A 24,754-nucleotide genomic window follows, 5' to 3' on the forward strand; every position below is an offset into this window, starting at 1 on the left:
ACATTGGGATATGAGAACAAGGTCATTAAAAAGGTAGTCTTGTTTACAAATTGAGTATCTACTGTAAATACTTAATGTGGGTGAGTAGGGATTAAATAAGGCAAACATAACAGGAAGGGCATAGAGATTAACTTCAGATTGTGTTCAGCTAAATGTGTATTAAACGTTTAAGAGCAATCACGATAAGAACAAAAATGGAATGTAAAACTTCCAGGGTAGTAGAGAAAAAAACTCCCAAACAAAAATATAGTAGAGAAGACATCAATTCAAAAGAAGTCAGTGTCTTAGTCTGCTCAAACTGCCATACCATAGGCTGGATGGCTTAAACAACATAAACTTCTTTTCTCACAGTTCTGAGAAGTCCAAGACCAAGGTATCAGCCAGTTCAGTTCCTAGTGAAGGCTCCCGCCTTGGATTGCTGTCAGCCACCTTTTTGTTGTATTCTCACAAGGAGGGATGAATAACAGAGAAAGCAAGCTCTCTGGTTTCTCTTCTTATACGGGCACTAATCTCATCATGAGGGTCCCATCCTCATGACATCACCTAATTCTAATGAACCAAAGGTCTCCTCTTCAAATACATTGGAGATTAGGAGTTCAACATGTGAATTTGGGAGTGATAAAACACAGTCAGTCCATATTGTCAGCAAAGGAAGAAAAGGCAACAAACAAAATGAAAAAAGTAGTAAATAAAAATCATACAATTCAATAATAGAAGTATCAAAATGCAATTATTCATTTGGTGGCATACTATCTAGTAGTTAAAAGTAAGTGAAATTATATATATATATATATATATATATATATATATATATATAACCTTGGGCATATATATAAAAAGAAATTACTGAAGGAAATGAATAGAATCGTACTATCTACAAAAGACAATTTAGAAACTAGATGAAGAGACAACAGAATTTACTTTACTATTGTCACTGCTTTTATATATATTTGATATTTTTCCCAATAAAAATTTTTTAAAAGAATATTTAAAAATTGGTTGTTGTAAACCAGTGATTTTCAAACTTTTTCTCATTGAAAGCATTTTATGTTGTAATTTATTATTTACCCTCACTATATAATCTAATATATTCTATTCTCTGCCTTGCTTGATTTTTTTATGCTGTTTGAAATCTATGCCATCATAAACAAATCAACAAACAATAAGTGTCAGAGAGGATGTGGAGAAAAAAAGAACCCTAGTACACTGTGGGTGAGAATGCAGACTGCTGCAGCCTCTGTGAAAAACAGTATGGAATTTCCTCAGAAAAATAAAAATGGAACTGCCTTTTGACCTGGCAATTCCACTGCTAGGATTATATCCTAAGAATCCTGAAACACCAATCCAAAAGAAACTATGCACCCAATGTTCATAGCAGCACAATTTACAATAGCCAAGTGGTAGAAGCAACCTAAGTGCCCATCATTAAATAAATAGATCAAAAAACTATGGTACATTTACATGATGGAATACTACACAGCAGAAAGAAAGGAGCTCCATGCCATGCAATGGCATGGATGGAACTGGAGAGCATTATGCTAAGGGAAATCAGCCAAGCAGTGAAAGACAAATACCATATGATACCACCTATAAGTGGAACCTGATCAACAAAACAAACAAACAAGCAAGCAAAATATAACCAGAGACACTGAAATTAAGAACAAACTGACAGTAACCAGAGGGGAGGTGGGAAGGGATAATGGGGTGGGGGGAAAGGAGGAAGGGTTTTCAGGAACATCTATAAAGGACACATGGACAAAACCAAAGAGAGATAAGATCAAGGGTGGGAAATGGGGATGGCTGGGTGGGAGGGAGTAGTGGCGGGGAAATGGAGAAGACTGTACTTGAATGATTTAAAAAAAAGTTAAAAAATAAAAAATATTCTGAAAGAATAAAAAAAGTAAAGAAAGAAAGAAAGAAAGAGATGGAAGGGAGAGAGGGAGGGAGGGAGGAAGAGAGAAAGAGAGAAGAAAGAACAAAAGAGAAAGAAAGAAGAAAGAAAGAAAGAAAGAAAGAAAGAAAGAAAAGAAAGAAAAGAAAGGAAAGAAAGAAAGAAAAAAGAAAGAAAGAAAGAAAGAAAGAAAGAAAGAAAGAGGAAAGAAGAAAGAAAGAAAAAAGAAGAAAGAAAAAGAAAGAAAGAAGTAAGAAAGAAGACGAAAGAAAGAAAAGAAAGAAAGAAAGGAAAGGAAGGAAATCTGTTCAACTGATTTGAAGACTATCTAGTAGCTCATGACCCACAGCTTAAAACACATAGTTAAAAACAGTGTCAAATTATTATAGGGCAATGTAATATTTGCCTGTTGGCCTGCATCAAGAGGAGAGTAGTGACCATTTTCAAAAATGGAAGAGAAAAGTCATGGGAATTTTCCCAGCCCTCTTGGACAAGTCTGACGCCCTACCTGGCCAAGGGTTGTCATCAGGGCTTAGCAAAATGAGGGAGTTCACAAGTTACCAGTTCTGGGCATGTGTCCCAGTTGCTCAGCTTTTCTTACACATGTTCATTGGCTACTAGAAACTGTACTGCTGGCCAAAGGTCATGGTCGGTGCTACTTCTGAGCAGCTTCTTCCCCACCAGCCTCCTGTTTCTGCCTCCCCTGTGGTTCGAGCAAGTCCTCCATCATCTCTCTAACTCTCCTGGGTTATGAATTTATATCCTGTTCTCTTTCTCTTTCCCTTCCCCACACATAGTGACTGTCCTCTCAAACTCAGTGTCATCAACAAAAGCAACATTTCCCAAAGAGGTGGGGGAGGTCGTGGCTAAGATTCACTCAGCACTTAAATCCCATTAAAGCAAAGGCTGGCTCAGCAAGCAGGGGGCAGACAGAGGGTCTGACCTCTGAAAGAGAGGAAGAATAGAATACATTTGACTTTAATATTTAAGAATGAAATGCCAACTGCTCAATGCTTCAACAAATAGCAATCAGGTACCCACTGGGAAGAAGGTGAGAATATCAGGACTGAGTCATTAATTCAAAAGATATCATGAAAATACAAGGTAGACAGCACCTTGATCTGCTATGAAATAACCTCAGGAATGCAATTGTACAATACTTTCAAAGGGGCCCACAAATTCACCAATGTCATAAATGTGAAATATTCACTGACTATAAGGAAGCATTTGCATAGGATGAACTACCTCATAAAAAGCCCATTTCCTCAGTTAATGCAAATGTTGCTATTGGTGCTGAGCAGAAGAGCATTTCTACTTTTCCTACTGCAAATGCTGTATTTCTTTCAATATTAAGGTTAATGAGGGCTGGGGCCCTATAATCTACATGAGTAGGTTAATTCTCATGTGTCCTAGATAGTTGAGAGAGAAAGAGATTTAGAACTTCAGCTGAAGAGGGATGCCAAACTGGAAATGAAGGTGTGCCAAGGAAGCAAGGAAAAGCCTTGTGGAAGGGTCTTGGTACCTCAGCTCCTCCATCTGTAAGGTAGAAATGCCGAACAGGACATCGTCCTCCCTGTGTGTGACTGAGATGCCAGTTCACAGGTATGTGATGTAAGGTTTGATTATATTATTGTAATAGAAATATTTTGTCAAAAAAGTGCCCAGCCCAAGGTTGGGTTGGCTAAGTTGGTTGGAGCGTAGAGCACGTACCAGAGCCAACTGATTGATGCTTCTCTCTCACATAGATGTTTCTCTCTCCCCCTCCAACTCTCTAAAATCAATAAAATACAACCTTGGGTGAGGACTAAAAAAAAAGTAACAGTCGTATGACATTGTTGGTAGGACACACATCTCGAGCTCGAGTGTATTTTCAGAGGTGGAGATATGGCTTGAGTTGATACCATGTCCTATTATCAAAGGCAGGGATTTGCCTTTAAAAAATGTCTTTATGAAGTTGAAAGCTATAAAACATTTATGAATAAATGAGGCTATATTTACCCATTCTTTAAAATGATTAACACATTTTACCCAAAGGCAAAGAATGTGACCCCTATTGTGCCTTTCTCCACCATTCAGGGATACCCTTGACATTGTGGTAATGAAAATGGGGAGGGCAGGGAAGATGAGAAAACAAAAGACTCCTGTTTGTTAACCCCTTGCAATAAAGTCCTCACTGTTACCCTCAAATATTTATTATTTTTAATTATATCTTATTGATTATGCTACTACAGTTCCCCCTTTTGCCCCTCCTCCACCCAGCATACCCCACTACTTCAGGCAAACCCCAACCATTGTTCATGTACATGGGTCACACATCGTAGTGCTTTGGTTACTCCATTTCCTATACTGTACTTTACAGCCCCATGGCTATACTGTAACTACCTATGGTACTTCTTAATCCCCTCATCTCTTCACTCATTCTCCCACACCCCTCTCCCTTCTGACAACAATCAAAACACTCTCTGCATCATGTTTCTGTCTCTGTTTTTCTTGTTTGCTTAGTTTGCTTTTTAGATACTATTGTTGATAGGTATGTGTTTATTGCCATTTTATTATTCATAATTTTGATCTTCTTTTCTTAAAGAAGCCTCTTTAGTATATCATATGGTTTAGTTATGAAGAACTTTTAGTTTTTTCTTGTCTAGGAAGGTCTTTATCTGCCTTTCAATTCTAAATGATAGCTTCACTGGGTAGAGCAATCTTGGCTGTAGGTCTCTGCTTTTTATGACTTTGAATATTTCTTGCCAATCCCTTCTAGTATGTAAAGTTTCTTTTGAGAAAGCAGCTGACAGTGTTATGGATAGAGGATGCATCAGATATTAAACTGATAAGAACAGATACTGTGCTTGATCTTAGCCAAACGGCCAAGAAGCAATCTGACGGTATTGTGGGAACTCCCCTGTAGGTAACTATCTGTTTTTCTCTTGCTGCTTTTAAGATTCTCTCTTTATCTTTAACCTTTGGCATTTTGTTTGGGACTCTGTGCTTCCTGAATTTGCATGTCTATTTCCTTCTCCATATTAAGGAAGTTTTCTTTCATTATTTTTTCAAACAGATTTCCTATTTCTTGCTCTTTCTCTTCTCCTTCTGGCCACCCCTGTGATGTGAATGTTGGACTTCTTGAAGTTGTTCCAGAGGCGGCTTAAACTATCCTCCTTTTGGGGGATTCTTTTTCTTCTTTTGTTCTGATTTGTTGTTTTTGCTTCCTTATGTCCCATATTATTGATCTGATTCTTGGCTTCATCCACTCTACTGTTGTTTCCCTGTAAATTGTTCTTTATTTCAATTAGTGCATCCTTTGTTACTGATTGGATCATTTTTACACTGTTGAAGTCCTTACTAAGTTCCTTAAGCATCCTTATAAATAGTGTTTTGGACTCTGCATCTGATAGGTTGCTTATCTCCATTGCATTCAGCTCCTTGTGTGGAGTTTTGATCTGTTTTTTCATTTGGGCCATGTTTCTTTGTCACCTCATTTTGGCAGCCTACCTGTGTTTGTTTCTATGTATTCGGTAGAGCTGCTTTGACTCATGACTTGGTAGTGTGCCCCAATGTAGTAGATGTCCTGCAGAATCCAGTGGCACAGTTCCCCTATCCCCCAAGCTGGGTACTTGAGGTGTGCCCTTCATGTGGGCTGAATACACCCTCTTCCTGTAGTTGAGATTTGGTTGCTGTTGGCAGATCAATGGGAGAGATTTACCCAGGCCAGCCAGCTGCAAAGATTGGCTGTGACCATTGACCACAAACCTCTGCCCTCTATGGAGTATCAGATGTGTAAGATCAGGGTGTTGGTGCTCTGACATGGTCCGTAGCTGTTCAGTGGGTATGCTGGCTCTGGGGTTTCCCAGGTGGTGTAGGCCAAAATCAGTTCCACCTATATTTTGTCTGGGTCCACCCTTCCTCAGCTATAAAGCAATTTAAGATGGCTGCTGATTCTGTTGGGCTTAGAGATTCCCAGGTGAAGCCAAGCTGTGAATCTAGGCTGGCTGCTGCTAGAGCTTGGCCTGGGGTTCCTGACGCCAAATGTTGCTTGTTTGATAGGATTTAGTAAATTGTGAAGCATGAGCCAAGACCAGCTATTCATATGGAAAAGTAGCTTGGGTGGGCCCGTAAAGTGGGTGGGGCAAAGTCTCTGGGATCTCCAAAGTGTGTCAAACAGTGTTAGCCAGGTTGATGGAGCCTCAGATATGGCACCAGCTTGCAAGCTCTGTTGGGGGAGGGTTTAGAAAAGGGACAATGCCTCTGCTAACTTTGATGCCAGACACTTCAGTTTCTCCCTGTATACCACGTGTGCCTTTCAAGCTGCTACCCTGGTGCTAGAGCTAAGAGGGAGAAATCTGAGTAAGTCTGTGTGTGGGTTTTTAAGAAGAACAGCTAAGAGCTCCAGAAGTTTCTTCCATTGACTCAATCCCCGATGGTTTTTATAGGCAGAAGTTGTGGGAACTTATCTTTCTGACCTGGAATCCTGGGCTGAGGGGCTCAGTGTGCAGCTAGGACTTTTTGCTCACAAGATAGCCCTCCCAAATTTTTTTCCACCACACATGGGTGAGGGACCAGCCCATTCCATGACTATTCCCTTCCTATCAGTCTGGATGGATGTGGATTCTTTAATTCCGTAGTTGTCAGACTTCCATTCAACTCAATTTCTGACAGTTCTAATAGATTATTGTTCCATATGTTAGTTGTAATTTTGATGTCATTGTGTGAAGAGACAAGCCATGTCTGCTTATGCCGGTATCTTGACCAGAAGTCCCACCCTCAAATATTTAAATACTTCAATTTTTTAAAATCAAAATTGATAAAGAAAATGATTTGGGATCTTCATGCTGATACGCTCTGGCTCCATGCCAGACTCTCTGTGCTAGAAAAAATGTGGTTTAATAAAAGTCTAGCAGTACAGACAGAAAAAAAAAGATAAGCAAACTAATAATTTGAATTATGATTAATATGAAATTTCAGAACAGGTAAAAGTAATGTATGGTGACAGAAAGAGTTGTCTGTGGTTGAAGTGCAGAGAATTGAATTGGAGGAGCTGGAAGGAAATTTGGTGGGTTATGAAATGTGCTATGTTTTCATTTGGGGTTTTGTTTACTCTGTATATACATTCGTCAAAACTCATTTAATTGCATGCTTTATATGGGCACATTTTATTGCATGTAAATTACATATACATAATGTTACATGAAAACAAAACATAATATATGTAATATGAAGAAAAGGAACCAGGAGGGGAGGTGAGGCAGGAGTCCAGCTTAGATGTCTATCAAGAAAAGCTCAGTGCAAATGAGGTTCTCCAACACGAGGAAAGAAACAGGCCATGCAGAAGGAAATCACATGAACAAGGGCCCTGAACATTTTTTCTTGCAATAGAGGCCTTTATTAAGGCAAAAAGTCATAATTTTACTTTTCCCTGGGAAGAGGGTATATGTAAGCAGATAATTCCACCAAAGTCCTTTAGATAGGGGCACAAATGTCTAAGAAGCTAAAGGGTCTGAGGCTTTTTTTAAGGTGGCGAAAATGTTCTAAAATCAACTGTGGGTGATGGTGGCACTTATCTGTGAATACACTAAAAAACAGTTGAAATGTACACTCTACGTGAGTGAATTGTATGGTATGTGAATTATATCTTGAAGCTTTTTAAAAAATAAGGAGATATATATATATATTTTTAAATCCTCACGCAAGGATATTTTTTATTATTGATTTTAGAGAGAAAGGAAGGGGGGAGAGAGAGGGAGGAGAGAGAGAGAGAAACATCAATTGGTTGCCTCCCAAACCAGGGATCAAACCTGCAACTTAGATATGTGCCCTGACTGGGAATTGAACCTGCAAGCTTTTGGTATATGGGAGGACATTGCAACCAACTGAGCCACCTGGCAATGGCCTAAGGTAATATAATTCTATGATAAGGCAGGTGTGGATGCAAACTTTGGACACAGACTAAAGCAAAATAACCTGGATTAAATCCTTCATTTGTACTTTCTTAGCACATGTTGAACCAACAAAACGTAGCTGGAGTAACTTCAGATAGATTTTCTATTTTATTTGTATGCCCAAGAAAAACAAAACTCCCTCACCATCAACAAGTGGAATAAAAATTGCCCAATCACAGATTTTCAATGGAAACCAGAAAAACAGTTCTAACTAAAATAACAAAAATTGTGGATTACATTTATTATTTCAAATATATTATTTAGCTGGCATAACATCATCTCAGAGCCCTAAATACAAATGAAATTCTGGGGAGGTGAGTGTTCCAAAGCGAGTTGTGCAGTGATAACAAACACAGTCAAGTGGCTGACATAACAACAAGTTTATTTCTTATTCATGCTGCATGTCTGCAGGGGTCCTGCTCATTCTGATGCTAGTGGGGACCCCAGTTGATAGGATCTCCCATTTGACATATGCATATTGTGGCAGATTTTTGATTCCTCAGATCATGTTCATTTCTCTTAGAGTGTGGATATATTTTTTTAGTTTTTGTATCCTCCCTATTAGATGTTATATTTAATGTAAGCACTCACCAAGTTCTTCCTCCTGAATCTCTCACCCCCCCACCAACCTACAGTTTTCTTTGTAAAAACTGGAATCCTCCTATTATATTTCCGTGACAGAGCTCCCTTTTATGTATTAAAAGTCAAACCAGTTATTATAACACAATGGAATTAACACTGTGGGCTAAGGGGTATAAAAGAGAATGTGGCTACCCTTTACTGTAAGGTTTAAACAGTTTTAAAATAAGGTCCTTCACCTGGAGAGGAGCCTCAAAAATGGCATGAAAAGTACTTCCTACACTGAGAATTCAGGAAGCTAATTTAGATTTTTTTAAAAGACCATGTAATGTAAGGACATGGTGATTATTAATTAACCTCTTTAAAACCCTCTGTCATGAAGTCATACATTTTCTTAGTATATACATTTATTGAGGTCAGTCTCTCTTTTGTCAGTTGAAAGAGAACCTAGCTCTATATTCTTGGCCTTTGAGTATGTACTCTAAATTCTCTAGTTGCTCTTGGACTAGTCTTTCAGTGAGGACCTGTGTTTAGACCATTCTGGATTCTAGGCCCAAATTCCAGAATTTACCTTCTTTAAATATCATTCAGTGGACCACTTCTCTTCTCTAGAAATGTCATCAGCAAAAACGCATATTTTTTCATATCAATCCAGATTTCCAGACTTGTCTTTCAGCTTTCAGTTCTTCCACAACACACACACAACACCACATACACACACACACACACACACAGCTCCCCCTCCCAGGCAGGGCCCAGACCATGGGGACTCAGAGAGCTGTACTTGAACTGAAGCTCTTATATTCTCCTAGTCAATAAGTCTTGCATCTATTGCACACAGAAGTGGTGAGTGAACTGCAATGCATGTGCATAATGTGTAATTGTATATTATATGCTATTTATAAACATGAGAATATTAGTAACAATAGTTATAGAATGTAATTAAGGTCTTACTATGTATCAAGTCCTGAGCATATAATCAACATTATCCCATTTAGTCCTCACAGCAGTTTTTGAAGGGCAGTTCTTTATCATGTGTGTTTTATAAGCAAGAACACAGCACATCTGCATTTCCAAAGCCCATGCTCTAGCCTTACCCAGCTGACCTGATTGCTGCATCCCCGGCCATACCCCCTATTCTAGTCAGGTCTCCCTCTACCTTCCTGTCCCTAAAACCATCGTCTGCCTCATTCAGTCTAACCTCCCTTTCTCTCAGCAAACCCTAACACTGTTCAAGACTCAGAGCAAACCCCCATCTTTGGGTGATGCCTTCTTCCCAATGCAGGACTGGAGATGTCTTTGAATCACCTTGAAATCTGAATTTCCTTTAAAAAACACATAACCATGCAAGCCAGCAGCCTTCTCCTTGCCTGCCCCATCCCACCAGCACATCATGTCATTGCTGCTTGTATCTCAACTTTGTCCAAACTTCTCTCCATCTCCCTGCTTCCTTCAGGTTCAGCCCCAGTGTCTCACTCTGCACCATTGTAAGAGCCTCTTATTGGCTGCCACTCTTGCAGTTCTAATCCAGTCCTTCTGTAGCACCTAGAAATGAGCTTTTAAATATATATGTTTTATATTTCCATTCTTAAAACCCTTTAGCATCATTCTGTCACAGAATATAATTCAAACTTCTTATTATGGTCTAAAGGCTTCATGGGATGGGTATTCTGCCCATGTCTCCAGGGTCACTTCCTCTTCTCCTCAGCCCCCCATTGCTGTCTATTTGCTTTGGCTTTTCCCACTTATTTGGACATGATAGACTCTCCCACCAGCGAGTCTTTGCATGTGTTATTCCCACTGCCTGCTTTTTCCATCCTTCAGGTCTCAGATTGAATGCTAGTCTGCTCTTGAGGACTACAACAAGTAAGGGACAGGCAGGGGTTGTTACAATAGGAAAGGTAGGGAGAGTGTCCTGACTAGCCACATTGGGTGGAAGACACTGAAATGAAGTCCAAAAGGTAGATCCTAGAGTTTAAAGGTGTCTTGGGAGAACTTTACTATTTTGCCTAAGGCAAGTTTTGCTTTTTAATTTCCTTCATGGTGTGTGCTCTGTCATATCCTACCCTACATGACACCTACCCTGTCACTTCTAGTAGTATTTTCAAAGTTATACAAGTCATCTTTCTGTGTTAAATCCTAAACCTGCTCATCCAACTCTTTGCTTACACTTGGCTCCAGAGTCCATTTTTCACCTACATTTAAGGCCGCATTTTTATTTACTTATTTATACATTTATTTAGGTCATATTTTTAAAAAGATTTTATTTATTTTTAGAGAAAGGGGAAGGGAGGGAGAAAGAGAGGGAGAGAGCCATCAATGTGTGGTTGCCTCTCATACACCCTCAACTGGGGACCCAGCCCACAACCCAGGCATGTACCCTGACTGGGAATGGAACCAGTGACTCTGGTTCGCAAGCCGGCACTCAGTCCACTGAGCCACACCAGCCAGGGCTAAGATCCCATTTTAATTCAGCTTCACTGCAACCTTCCCTTGGGTTTGTTTTCTTCCTGTCTCCCAACCCTGATTCCCATGGTATAGCACTAAGCAAACAACACTATGGAGGAACACCCCTGCTTAACTCTCACTTGACTCAGCTCTCCTTCCCAGACAGGGGAGAGGGCCCAGAACCCTAAGGACTCAGAGAGCTGTAATTGAACTGAAGCCCTTTTTCCCTCTAGTCAACCTTTCTTGCATCTATTGCACAGAGCTGATGAGTGAACTGCAAGAAACATCTTCTAGCATCAGGCTCACCAGTGACCAACAGTACACTTTTGCAATCTCCCCATGAGCTTTTTTCCTGTGTCTTAAATGTGAGTTTGGTTGCCATAGAAACAGCCAAGCTCTGTGAAGGAGAGATTCCTTATATATGAGCCTGGAAGACCTTAAGATGAATATAGACAACCTTTGCTGTTTAAGGCCTAAAAGACTAAAATTTCTTTCCTACCTATCAGTTACTAGGAAATATTTATAGTATTTTTATCATGTTAATCTTAAAGTGAATCTGACATATTATTTCCTTTTAAACACCTGGTTTAATTGGTCATATAGACAGCATTGGGTTCCTGGGTCTGAGTCACACTGGAGTCTGGAAAAAGTTTTTAGTATATTTTATTGATTATGCTATTACAGTTATCCCAATTTTTCCCTTTCTGTCCCTCTCCTTTCAGTATCCTCCTCCCTCCAGGAATCCCATCCCACCTTTATCCATGTCCTTGGGTTGTGCATATAAGTTCTTTGAGTTTCACTTTTCCCGTACTATCTCCCTCCCCCTATCTATTTTCAACCTACATTCTATGCTACTATTCTCTATACCTTTTCCCCTCCTCTCCTCCTCCCACCTCCATGCTGCTAACCCTCCATGTGCCCTCCATTTCTGTGGTTCTGTTCCTGTTCTAATTGTTACTTAGTTTTCTTTTGGTTTTGCTTTAGGTGTGGTTGTTGATATTTGTGAGTTTGCTGTCCTTTTACTATACATGTCTTTTCTTTATCTTCTTTTCTTAGATAAGTCCCTTTAGCATTTCATAAAATAAGGGCTTGGTGATGATGAACTCCTTAACTTGACCTTATCTGAGAAGCACTTTATCTGCCCTTCCATTCTAAATGAGAGCTTTGCTGGATAGAGCAATCTGGGATGTAGGTCCTTGTCTTTCATGACTTGGAATACTTCTTTCCAGCCCCTTCTTGCCTGTAAGGTCTCTTTGGAGAAATCAGCTGACAGTCTGATGGGAACTCCTTTGTAGGTGACTGTCCCCCTTACCTCTTGCTGCTTCTAGGATTCTCTCCTTCGTTTTTACCTTGGCTAATGTAATTATGATGTGCCTTGGTGTGTTTCTTCTTGGTCCAACTTCTTTGGGGCTCTCTGAGCTTCTTGGATTTCTTGGAAGACTGTTCCCTTTGCCAGATTGGGGAAGTTCTCCTTTATTATTTGTTCAAATACGTGCTCAATCTGTTGCTTTTCCCCTTCCGATTCTGGTACCCCTATAATTCGGATATTGGAACGTTTAAAGGTGTCTTGGATGCTCTTAATCTTTCCTCAATTTTTTGAATTCTTATTTCATCATGCTTTCCTGCTTGGTTGATTCTATCTTCCTTCTGGTCCACTGTATTGTTTTGAGACTCATATTCCTTCCTTTCACTATTGGCTCTCCTCAACGTGTCTTCCTGCATTTGTTTTATGGTACTCTGATTCTTTCATCTAAATTTGTCCAAAATCCACCCAGTTCCGTGAGCTTTCTGATCACCAGTGTTTTGAAATGCGCATCTGATAGATTGGCTAATTCTTGGTCGCTCAAAAGATGAGTCCTGGGGACTGATTTGCTCTGTTAAAACATGGTTTTTTTTTTCCCCTGTCTCTCCTTTTTTTTTTTTTTTTTTTTTTTCTGTCTGGTCGCTCTTGTTACGGTGGGGGGGCGGAGCCTTAGGTGCTCCCGGGGCAGGGCACCCCGGTCGCTAGATTGTGACGTTATATGTGGGGGCGGGGCGGGAGCGGGAGCGGGGTGGGAGAAAACAATGGCGGTAGTTCCGTTCCCCTGGACTCAGACCCTTGTCTGGGCTTCTGGGCTGTGAGTTCTGCCCTGGTCCACAATCGCTGCCCCTCTGGGTCTGCCAGCCGCAGCTTACATACTCAGGGATCACCGCTGCCTTCTTACGCGCCCGATGGCTTTTGCGCCGATTTCGCGCCAAACCTTCCCCGACCTCCGCGCACCGCCGACCCGAGCCAGCCCCGCGGCCCGCCCAAACTGGTCTTCTCCTACCAGTCCGGATGAAGGCGTCTACTTCAACTTCTTGGCTGCCCGGCTTCCATTCAGATAAATCCTCTGCTGGATCTGGGTGTTATTCTGATAGTAAATTTTTGTTGTAAATTATTGGTTTTCTAATCTTGGTTGTACGAGGAGGTACGTGCGACCACCTATTCCTCCATCTTGCCGGAAGTCCCTCTTTGAGCATATTGATCACCAGTGTTTTGAACTCTGCATCTGATAGGTTGGTTATTTCCATTTCATTTATTTTTTCCTCTGGGTTTTGTTCTGTTCTTTCATTTGGGCCATATTTCTTTGTATCCCCAATTTGGCAGCCTCCCTGTGTTTGTTTCTGCATATTAGGTAGAGCTGCTTTGACTCTCTGTCTTAGTAGCATAGCCCATCCAGATGAATGTGGCTTCTTTAAATCCTTGGTTGTCAGACTTCCATACAGCTTGGTTTTTTGATGGTTTGGATGTTACTTATTTTGAAGTCTAGTTGCAGTTCTTCCTGTGGTTGTGTGAGGAGGCAAAGTATGTTTACCTACACCTCCATCTTGACTGGAAGTCCTGAAAAAAATTTGATCAATCACACATATCACCATCCAAAGATTCTTATTCATGTCTCCCAGTTTTGAGTCAAGTCATTATTCTTTTTTAGTCCTTCTCAGGGCCTGCTAAAACAAATGAACTCCTGGACTAGAATTTGAAGCCCTCCAATGATTGGTCCCGCCTATAAACTACCATAATTTTTCTCTAGTTCTTAATCATTGGGTATGGTGTTTATGCCATTTTGTTCCCTTCCTTTGGAGAATTACCCCTCTCCCACTAAATAATATCAACTGGTCTCTATGGTAGCGTAATATGCCTCAGTCTTCAGGACTGGGCAGACTGAGGCCTCCCTGGAATTTTTGTCAGAACTACTATGGGAAGACACTCTTTTTGTACTGAGTCTGGTAAACTGGTAGACTATGAATCTTGGGCCATGATGCCCAATATGTGGAAAAATCCTCTATTAGTCTATTTGGACTACCACAACATAACACAGACTGAGTGACTTCAACAACATAAATTTATTTTCTTGCAGTTTTGGAACAAAGAAGTCAAAGATCAAGGTTTCCAGCAGGGTTGGTTTCTGGTGAGGCCTCCCTGCTTGGTTTGTAGATGGCTACCTTCTCGTCTTGTCTTCACTTGCCCTCTCCTTTCCTCTGTACATATGCTATCCTAGTGGTTCTTCCTCTTCTTATGAGACACCAGTCTTATTTGATTAGGGCCCCAACTTATGACCTCATTTAGCCTTAATTACCTCCTTCAGTGCCTCATCTCCAAACATACTAACATTGGGTGGTTAGGGTGTCGGCACATGAATTTGGGGGGGAATATAATTCAGTTATAACAGACCCCATAGAAGAATGGAGAGGAAGGTGGAACCCCAGTGACATTGTTTTAGGCCATGGGTATAATAAATCAACCCTACCCCTCTAAATATTCCATTTTTTTTGCAAATGACAAAGGTATATTAGAAATGAACCATAACCACTCTTTCACTGTAAACTGAGAAGAATAACATGATCTACATATGTTTGTTTATATTGCATCTTAACCAAAGACATATCACTGTAGGCATCTTCATTATCTTACACATGTGAAGATGGCCTAAGAAAAACTTTGTTGCTTTAGTAACTTCCTTAAGCACAATTATTAGAAAATTCAGCGGTTCTGATATTTTATACCCCATCATTAAGCAGAGATGAGAAACTTTGGAATTCAGTAAGAATCTGGTGCTTACCACTTCTGAGCACTGATTATAAAGCTTCCACTCTTAAGTAGAAAATAATAATACCCATTCCCTTTCCATTTACACATAGAAAGAACCACAGGAGATATCCAAGCCAATGTCTAAACTTAAAGTATTAATACTATATTTAGAGGTTAAAATTGATAATACTATGGTTCTCAACATGAGAGATAAAAACAAAGAGAAAAAAAACTGGCTAAATCATATCTCCCCATACTTTCCCCAATTCCATCTCATGGCTGAAACCTAGCTTTGAAGCCAAGGTATCTGTGGCTGAAGGATACAATTGAAGGGAGGAAGTGAAATCTAAAAAAAGTTTATATCTTATCCATAGAAAATGCAACCAGATTTATTTATTATTTAACCCTTCATGCAGAGAAAAAACTTCCATTCAGCTATGCAAAGTATGGAACTCTAAATGCTGAGCTTCTTAAGCACAGAAAAACATTTCCCTGGTCCATCTCTATGTCCCTTACACCTACTGGTCTCACTTGGCCCAGAGTCAGGAATCAAGAGTTACTTTTTAATAAATAAGATAAAGACATAATTATAAACCTTGAATGATAATGACAATGGCAACTTACTAAAGATATGTCTGATGAACCTAAAATACTCCAAATTTTCAACCCAGACTCCCAAAAAGGTGTGAGATAGAATGGAGTTAACTCTTGATAGGCCATGGCTAAAGTTTTATGTCTATATATTTATATTTATAAGTTTGACTTTAAACTTTAGTACAAGTTTTGTTTTAGAAACACCATTAGATTACATGTAAGAAAATCTGGGTTCTTTGGGGAATTCCACAAAACAAAGTCTTTAACACTATACCAGTTGCTTAATTCCCTCATCAATAGATAAAAGTTCAATTAAGTCCATCCAAATGCTCTAACTACAGTTCATTAACAATTAATTTGAAAATGAAAAAATGTTTATAGCTCTGCCATCAAGTTGAAATCTACCTCTCCAAACTTGATTTCCTAAAAATTTCATCAGTTCCCTCTAGCCTGTCCTGGGTGTCCCTTTATGCTGGCCTCTGACCCATTCCTTCTGCTGAGATTTCCTCCTGCTCTTCTCACCTATTTCTAACCATTCTTCAAGACCCAGACCCATGTCTCTCTCCTTGAAGCCACTTATGCAGAACATATGGGAGCCCCCCAAGGACACAGCACAACTTACTCTTTTGGCTGCTGCCCCAGCTCTGCCCCCTTCATACTGCAGAGAGCCCAGCATGGAGGAAAGGAATATTGTGGCTTTCTGCTGCCTTTCCTCCCATGGGACTTCATGGCCTTAATGATACTCAATGCAAGATCCCAAGACTTAAAACAAGTGAAGAGACTGAAGACCTCTGTACCACAAGTTAGTCACTGACTGGACAGAAGTTTCTGGCACCTGTTTTCTCATGTCTATTTTGAATCTGCAGTGTCCTGATTGTTTAGGGGACATTTGGAGTGGGTCACAGCCAGGCGTAACTGTCAGCTGGCTTCAGTGTCTCACTGCTGACATGCATAGTCCTTAGGAATACAACTAGAGTCTAGGAATTGAGAATTTAAGCTAATTTGTATAAAACAATCTTTGATTTTCTCACTACCAATATATACATGGTTTCTGCAAAGTTACAGAAACAGTTGTAACATATGCTAAACAATAATTTTCAATATCATTCATGGAAACTAATCTCAGAAAATTGTTTTATCTTCCATTTCTTGTGTATGTGAATCTAATCCTAATCTGCTCTTCAGATGAGACATAGGTCCATGATGCTGTCCCAAAGTGTAAAATCAAAATTTAGTATTATAACTCCCAGCTAAATGTCACACTAATTCATCTGATGACCTTTGTGTAATGTTTACAGTGCACATGGTGTCAAAGCTGCCAATCTAGGGGTTCACAGTCTGAAGTAAGCAAACACTGGCCGCACCCCATTTCTATCCCAAAAAGAAGTAAGAGAGGCTTTTGTAGGTTGCAAGTCCTGTCTGGTTTATTTATAAAGCAATAAATATTAGAAGCACAAATAAATTGCACGTGTGTAAACAAACTGTACAATGATTGATGAGAGATGAGGGACAGTGGGTCGGAAGACTCCAAGAAGCATAATACTGTCATCCTGAATGAAGGTAGACTAAGAGAAAGGCACCTCCTCAGAAGCATTTACGGTGGACAATGGATGGGCCTGCCTCATCATACTCTTGCTTGCTGATCCACATCTGCTGGAACGTAGACAGAGAGGCCAGAATGGAGCCTCCGATCCACACAGAGTACTTTGCGCTCAGGGGGAGCGATGATCTGCAGAAAGAAACAAAAAGCTTCCAGGCAACTCTGAAGCAACAGATCAAGCCAGATGTTGAGGAGACTAAGAAAAAATATTAGATATTAATTTACTGTCATATAAAAACACTTCAAAGTAAAAATTAATATGGCCGAGTCAAGTTTTATGCACTTTTCCTCTACTTCATTATTTCTATTATCAAGGGCTTTACAAAATAGAATTTCCCACTTCTCTGGACTCAAGTGAAATGCAGCAAAAAGCTAAATTTCCCACTTCTCTGAACTTGAGTGTGATGTGGCAACAAGCTAAAAGCCCCCAAATTGAGAACTTTTAAAACAGGGTTTTTTTTTTCCCCCTTCAAAGATTTTTTTTTTGCCTACTTTATTGAACGCATTTTTAAAGTCTCCTATCTGGGGAAAAGTGCTGGAAAAATCAGAAAAAAAGTGCTAGAGCAGCTAAAAGGTAAAGTTTTTGGTAGACAGAAAACTAAGTGTGAGGGGAAAGGATTTAGGGATGCATTCTTCTTGGAATACAAAGACCCACTTTGGCTCTCCGAGGCACAGAAGTTCTTTACCTTAATCTTCATGGTGCTGGGGGCCAGGGCAGTGATTTCCTTTTGCATGCGATCAGCAATCCCAGGGTACATGGTGGTTCCTCCAGATAAGACGTTGTTGGCATACAGGTCCTTGCGGATGTCAATGTCACACTTCATGATGCTATTATAAGTCGTTTCATGGATGCCAGCAGATTCCATACCTAGGAACATGTTAAAAAAAAATCACAGTGCACTTAGACCAGAAGGCCAGGGTGGAGGGGTGAGAACAGGATTCCTCTGTGTTGGTGAACTGTCTCCATTTGTCTCTGAAACATATGTTGCTTCATAAGATACACTGAAGGCATTTGCAGAACAGGTGTCTCTAAAAGTGCTCACAGTCCACAACAGGACTGCCAAGAAACAAACAATTGTGTTTAGCACCTGTCTGGAGTGAACACTTGCTGTACCCACCAGATGGATGAAGATGTATTGAAAACGATAAGATACACATTTAATTAAATTCCTGTAAGTTTCATTTATGGACTAAAATAAGATCCTCAGAACCTTCCTTTTGTAAATCATTCCTTAGGTAAGGTGTTTGGTGACATATAAACGTTATTACTATAAGTGTGATCGTTGTTGCATTTAACAATGAATAACTTAAAAGGAAAAGTCCAGCTGTTTGGTAATGGAGCTCATCGGAATCAATCAGCACACTTGAGTTATCACCCTCTTCCTGCAGATATGGATTACTCAGTTACTACTCTGTCTCACTCTTTCTTTTGAGATAAAGTCAGTGTGTCATCCTTTATCGTTTCACTGCAACAGAACACTCATGGCCGTCCCTTTGATGAGCCATCAGAGCCTGAGACTGAGCTGTGTGGGACTCCAAGCTATGACTTTTTCCACTCAAGGACCCCTAATCCTTCTTTAGATTTACTCTAGGTCTACCAAGATTTCCAGGGAAGAGTTGTACTTCCATACCAGACCCTACCACTCACCGATGAAGGAGGGCTGGAAAAGCGTCTCAGGGCAGCGGAAGCGCTCATTGCCAATAGTGATGACTTGGCCATCAGGCAGTTCATAGCTCTTCTCCAGGGAGGATGAGGAAGCAGCTGTGGCCATCTCGTTCTCAAAATCCAGAGCAACATAGCATAGCTTCTCTTTAATATCACGGACAATTTCACGTTCAGCTGCAGAAATAAAAGTTATCCCAGTCAGGCTCTGAAGAATGAAGTCAACTGTGGGAGGCAGATGGATTCACTGGTGAAGGGAAAGAGCAGACACATGCTGTAGTGCGTGAGATGCACACACTCACCAGTGGTGACAAAGGAGTAGCCACGCTCAGTGAGGATCTTCATGAGGTAGTCGGTGAGATCCCGACCTGCTAGATCCAGACGCATGATGGCATGGGGCAGAGCGTAGCCCTCATAGATGGGGACGTTGTGAGTTACACCATCCCCAGAGTCCAGAACAATGCCTGTCAGTGGACATAGACAAGAACGAGGTGAATCCTGGAGATACCACTGCTCTTAGCCATGTCAGAGCCTACTTCCAATCGTGGCTAAGATAAACTAGCGCTGGGCATGGATCCAGATAAAATTAGATCCCTTACACATGAGGAATTAAAATGAGTACAATGAATGCTAAATTTGAAGCCAGCCATAGCTCACCCTTTTAAATATTGTGGTAGATAAATTTCCCCAGGGCACTTTCAAATGACCATCCCTTTTATCAGCATTAGCACATGAGGTAAGCATCTGGGCGTGTTTTTCTTTCTTCCCATCTAACTCACACGTGTTTTTCTCTCTCTGTGTTGACTCAGACCCTGTGGGGAATGTGGGTTCTCCTCAGTCACGTTTGCCCAGGGGCTGTAATGGTACGAACACACACCAATGACTACTGTGTTCCAGGCTGATACATCATTTGGAGCCTCACCGTGTGATACCACATAGTTTCAGCTCTTAGAAATACATGTGCTCTGAAACTAACCTCTGGGAACTATGGTTTCCTTTCTCTCTTAGCACCACACCTTCCCACAGGGTGTGAGAGAAGGGATCATTTCAACTGGGGAGACTGATTCACAGAAAGGTCAATGACTTGGGAATGTGATTAATCAGTGACTGTCCCCAGAGCCCAACTATACCTGTGGTACGGCCAGAAGCATACAGGGACAGCACGGCCTGGATGGCCACATACATGGCGGGGACATTGAAGGTCTCAAACATGATCTGGGTCATCTTTTCACGGTTGGCCTTGGGGTTCAGCGGGGCTTCGGTGAGCAGAGTGGGGTGCTCCTCAGGGGCCACGCGGAGCTCATGTAGAAGGTATGGTGCCAGATCTTCTCCATATCATCCCAGTTGGTGATGATGCCATGCTCAATGGGGTATTTCAGGGTCAGGCTACCTCGCTTGCTTTGGGCCTCATCACCTACATAGGAATCCTTCTGACCCATACCCACCATGACACCCTATAAGAAGAAAAAGATGGAAGATCAAACTTCCACCATGTCAGGAATATAACTGATTGCCTTATGAATTCACATCTAACTGCCCAAGTCAATGAATACCTCATGAAGACCTGAAGTAAAAACAATAGCATTTTAGCCAATTTAGAAATATACTTTAAATCAATCTAGTACCTTTTTCTCACTCACCCCCACCCCTGCAAAAAAGGTATAATTTACTGTTTAGAATATAATTGGGGGGAAGGGAACAATGCTCATTCCCTGGAGTAGAGCCTCACCTCATTTTAAAAATACGTGTAATTCCTTCATTAAATTATTAAGCTCATCACCCATGTCAAACTAGAATCTAAATGACTGACTGCATTGTGAAACAACTGAATTCCTGACATTATATTCCTCCTAAGAAGAGATTCTGACATTCATCAAACAGACATGGAAAGCTGGGCGGCATGCCAGTGAAATCCAGCCTGGCCAGAGCAGTCCTGGGCTCATCACTCACCAGCACTAAGGATCACAGCTCTCTGCTCTGGCAGCCTGTCTGACCAGGCATGTGGCAAAGCCAGAGAGGGTGGCATTTCTCTTAATAAACAAGGTGGTATGTCACTATCACCATGGCACTTACTGACTCTGTCACGTCTGGCTTCTAAAATGCATCAGCCAGGAAGCAGATAGATTACAGCTTTGGGGAGCTCTGTAAGCTGGCTGTGAACAAGAGGGAGGAATGTGGCTTGGCTCCTGGTGGTTGAGAGAAGTTATATTATTATGTTTTGAACAGGACTGAAAGAGAGGCCGAGGAGTAAAGTGAAGTGTACGAAAGAGAGAAAAGATGCTGAAGACTGAAAACACAGATCAGGAGTGGAGAGAGAAGCTGCTGCCTTCTCACACCAGGGAGGTGGACCTTGGAGAGTTGTGTCCCTGAAGTGAAGAGGAAAATGCACATTTCACACTGAGAACTGCTTGTCTTGGTTTGGATTTGAAGCTCAGTCTTTTCCTTATTTGACCTAACAGTTTATCAAACAGGAGGCTCAGGTGAGACATTTCCTGGACTGCTGGACTGAAGAGGTGGCAGGAGGGGTGTGGAGAGGGGCTGGGGATGCTCCCCACGACACCGAGCTGGGTGGACAGTTTACCTGGTGACGCGGGCGGCCCACGATGGAAGGGAAGACTGCGCGCGGCGCGTCATCGCCCGCGAAGCCGGCCTTCACCAGCCCGGAGCCGTTGTCGCACACCAGGCGGTGGTCTCCTCGTCGTCGCACATCTTCGCGCAGCTTCAGCGGGGTCTGCAGGTTGAGGAAAGTGAGGTGGCCCACGCTCAGTGCCTACAGAGATGGCCTTCTCTGCGCCCCGGGGAGAGGGGACAGAGCAGAGGGGGTTGGAGGACAAGGGACACCTGCCACCCCCCGCCCCGGGCAGAAAAAGAGAGAGTGGGGGAACACAGCGGGGATTGGGGGTAAGAAGGCGTAGAGAAGGGAAGAGGAACCACCCAGGCTTCCTGGCCAGGAGGCTCGCCCTCTGTCCCAGGTGCAAGGAGGGACAGTCACCTCTTACCAGGTCCTCCCCAGTCCTTTACATTTTCTCCTTTTCACAAACTGGGAGCCCACTTTGGCCCCATCAACATCCCCATTCGTGCCCGAGCCCCAGCTGGAGGGAAAAGCGCACGAGAACACGGATCCCCAACACCGCGCACCCTTCTCCAGCGACTTCCCAGGACAAAAGAAGTTAGAATCAAATTGAAAAGTTTGCACTCTTAAAAATGAAATGACCAGAGGCCCCGAAGCTGCCGGAGCGCGGGGGCCCTGGCTCTGAGAGGGCTAGGCGGTGGGTCCGAGTCAGGATTCGGGGTGGGAAGGGTGAGGCAGAGGCGACACTGACTCACCGTCTGCGGGTCAGGCTCGGCTCGGCTCGGCTAGGGCGGCGGCGGGCGCTGGGTGTCCGGCGCCGAACGCGCTGCTTTATAGCGCGCTGATGGACGGAGTCAGTTGGAGCAACCGGGGGCAGGGGTGGGGGGCCCCGGTCGGCCACCTTGCCTTATTTGGTCGCTTTCGTACCACTGAGGAGCGCTGAGGCCATTCATGGAGCCAAGGGCAAGGGAGAGGATCAGCCAGGGGGCCCCCGGACCTTGTAAGGAAGGGGAGGGGGCAACCTGGGGATGGCCAAATAGGGAGCTAGGGAGGGGCAGGCCGTGAAGGGTCGGGGGCAGGGGAAGACTAAGTGACGCCAGCCCACCCCTCCCCCTTCCTAGGTGGGGGTGATCCCTGGGTGTGCTGTGGGCTGGTCCCTCCCAAGCCCCGCCAGCCTAAGAGACCGTAAGCCCCAGTAGAAGCCGGAAGGCTTGGCACCCTGCCCTCTGCGGAGGGGTCGTGACAGCCACACTAAGGCAGCACAGGGGCGACAGCAGCTTCTCCTCTCCCAGGACCCGGTGCTGCAGGACCAAAGCACTGGGAGGCGTCATGGGCCCAAAGGGCACCACAGCAGCACATTTGAGTGCCCAGAAATGGGCACCTGGGACAGGTCACCCTCTGGTCTAGTCTCCGCCAGCCTGGATGACTTTACTCCAGGAGCTGGAGCTGTGCTCCTCTGGAACAGAAAGCTGAGATTAACCAACAACATCCTATAAACAAGGACACCCTAGTCCCCAACCCATCCACGGCCCAGGGGCTGGCCAGGGAGAAGGCTAAGGAGAGCAGCTCTGAGCACTCCCCGCGGTGCTGCTGGAGAGGCGCTCAGGGTCACCCCCGCTCAGATATCAGGTAGCTCTCCTCCATGCTGCAGGGGTTTTGCTCACTCTCAGACTCTGGTCTATATCCAGAGAGGATCCCCTGCTGCCAAAGCCAATGAAGAAACACATGCCAGAAGTAGCTTGTCTACTTGCTGGTGGATAGCTGACCATCTGTAAGCTGGGGCAAAGCCCTTCATTCCAGGTGGAGACAAGAATGAGAGAGCAAATTCTTGTCAAGAAGATAACGGTGACTTCAACCGTATAAACGTTCATCATAGGGACGAGCGGTGTTATCATAACCAGCAAAGAGTTAGAACAGCAGAGTCTCGGGGCCCACCCTAGAGCTGCTAAAGGGGAATCTGCATTTTAGCCAGGTGCCCAGTTGATTTATATGTACATTAAGTGTGAGAAGCGTTGGTGTAAATGACTGGTGTCAGCTTCTTCGTGGCAATAGATTTTGAAGGATCTTGGGACTTTAGAGAGGGGAACAGAAAAACGACGTGATGCGGGGAGAAGGACATGAGATCAGAGAGACATGAGAAGGACACAGATCACTGGTTTGCCCTGGGGTGCCCTGTATTCTCAGTTTTCGACTGCACTTTGATTTTTAATGCTTGTGTTTTTCCTCCTGTTAACACCAGTTAAAAATAGAAAACTGGGCACAGGCATCTATCTCTAGAGTGGTCTTGGATTGATATGCTCAGGAGGCCTGCTGATTAGATACTTGTCCCGACTGGGGAATGCTGGGCCCTCCCTGCTGAGCTCCCTAACCATGTTTGGGTTAGTCTGGAGAAGAAACTGGCGGCAGCTGGGTGATGGAGCCAGGTGAGGGGCCTGACTGGGATTTCCCACCACACAGTAGGTCTTTTACAATGAAAATAACAGGATGCAAAGAGCAGAGCTGCCTCAGCTCAAGTAGATGAAGACAAAAAAAAAAGAAGAAGAAAAAGGAAAAAAAAAAAAGAGAAATGCTGTTACAGCCACACAGCTCTGGGTTCAAATCCTGCCTCTATCACTTACACATTTATTTGATCTTGGGCAAATCACTTCACTTTCCTGAACCCCAGTTTCCCCCCTGAGAAGGAACACAATAACTCTTTTCTGATGAGGGTTATTAATTATTATGGTAATTGGGGATACCTGAAAAAGACACATAGATGATAAATGATTAAAATTCAGTCACAGTGATGCTTGTGGAGGCTGCCATAGCTCTCACTTTTAAAGAATTGGGTCCATTTCACTTATCTATTGGTTCAGCAAATATTTAAGAATTGTGCTCGGCACAGGGATAGGTGATAAACAAACCAGGCTTTACAGGATAGACTACAGGGCAGTTACGGGAAAGTCAGGGGCAGTTACACTATCTGCTGGGAAGGAAAGGAGGGAATCACTGGGCTGGTCACTAAAAGAGGGAGCCACTCAAAAGAAAGCCTTCCTTCATTGTTTGAAAAGGTACGTGGGATCGAAGTTCATGAATGTTTGGGTGAACAAAAGTAGATAGTAGACAGTTTCTACTTGGGAGTGGCTGATGGCAGATTCCCATGTTCACGGCCATATGGGCAAAGAAGCTCCTGGAAAGTGGAGCTCGTCACTGAATGCCATGGTTACTGACCTGAATCCTTTGCAAACACCCCCCTGGCTTGGGAGGCCAAATCCAGCCCACATGCCTCTGGGCCAGTCTGTTCTGGTGGGGGCAGGCAGGTCAGCTGGGCACTGAGACCAGTTTCATAAAAACAAACTTCGCTCTCAAAATGTTTTTTAAAACAACTTTGTTATTTTCCATGTAGAACAAAATGTAGTTTTATGTGCCTTATATTTGTGGTCA

At 42.7% G+C, this 24,754-nt stretch overlaps 1 protein-coding gene, 1 long non-coding RNA gene and 1 pseudogene across 2 annotated transcripts in view; 1 reads left to right on the forward strand and 2 right to left on the reverse strand.

The window, feature by feature from the left end:
- Window positions 1–2,867: 2,867 nt before the first annotated feature.
- The window catches only part of LOC118501799, a 35,288-nt gene continuing 13,401 nt past the window's right edge, over window positions 2,868–24,754 (forward strand). Inside the window, exon 1 of the long non-coding RNA XR_004904455.1 lies at window positions 2,868–3,493. This is a non-coding gene — a long non-coding RNA (uncharacterized LOC118501799). The remainder of the gene's footprint in view (window positions 3,494–24,754) is intronic.
- LOC114493485 lies at window positions 4,654–4,767 on the reverse strand (annotated as a pseudogene).
- On the reverse strand, window positions 16,899–22,206 carry ACTC1 (actin alpha cardiac muscle 1). Its single transcript, XM_028505708.2, is given in 9 exon segments — window positions 16,899–17,203; window positions 17,205–17,225; window positions 17,783–17,964; window positions 18,745–18,936; window positions 19,062–19,223; window positions 19,890–20,063; window positions 20,066–20,213; window positions 21,341–21,497; window positions 22,087–22,206. Coding segments are annotated over 7 exon segments (996 nt in total). The 5' UTR covers window positions 20,208–20,213; window positions 21,341–21,497; window positions 22,087–22,206; the 3' UTR covers window positions 16,899–17,080.

This window comes from Phyllostomus discolor, chromosome 1 (assembly GCF_004126475.2).
Source record: "Phyllostomus discolor isolate MPI-MPIP mPhyDis1 chromosome 1, mPhyDis1.pri.v3, whole genome shotgun sequence".
NCBI classification, from domain to species: domain Eukaryota; kingdom Metazoa; phylum Chordata; class Mammalia; order Chiroptera; family Phyllostomidae; genus Phyllostomus; species Phyllostomus discolor.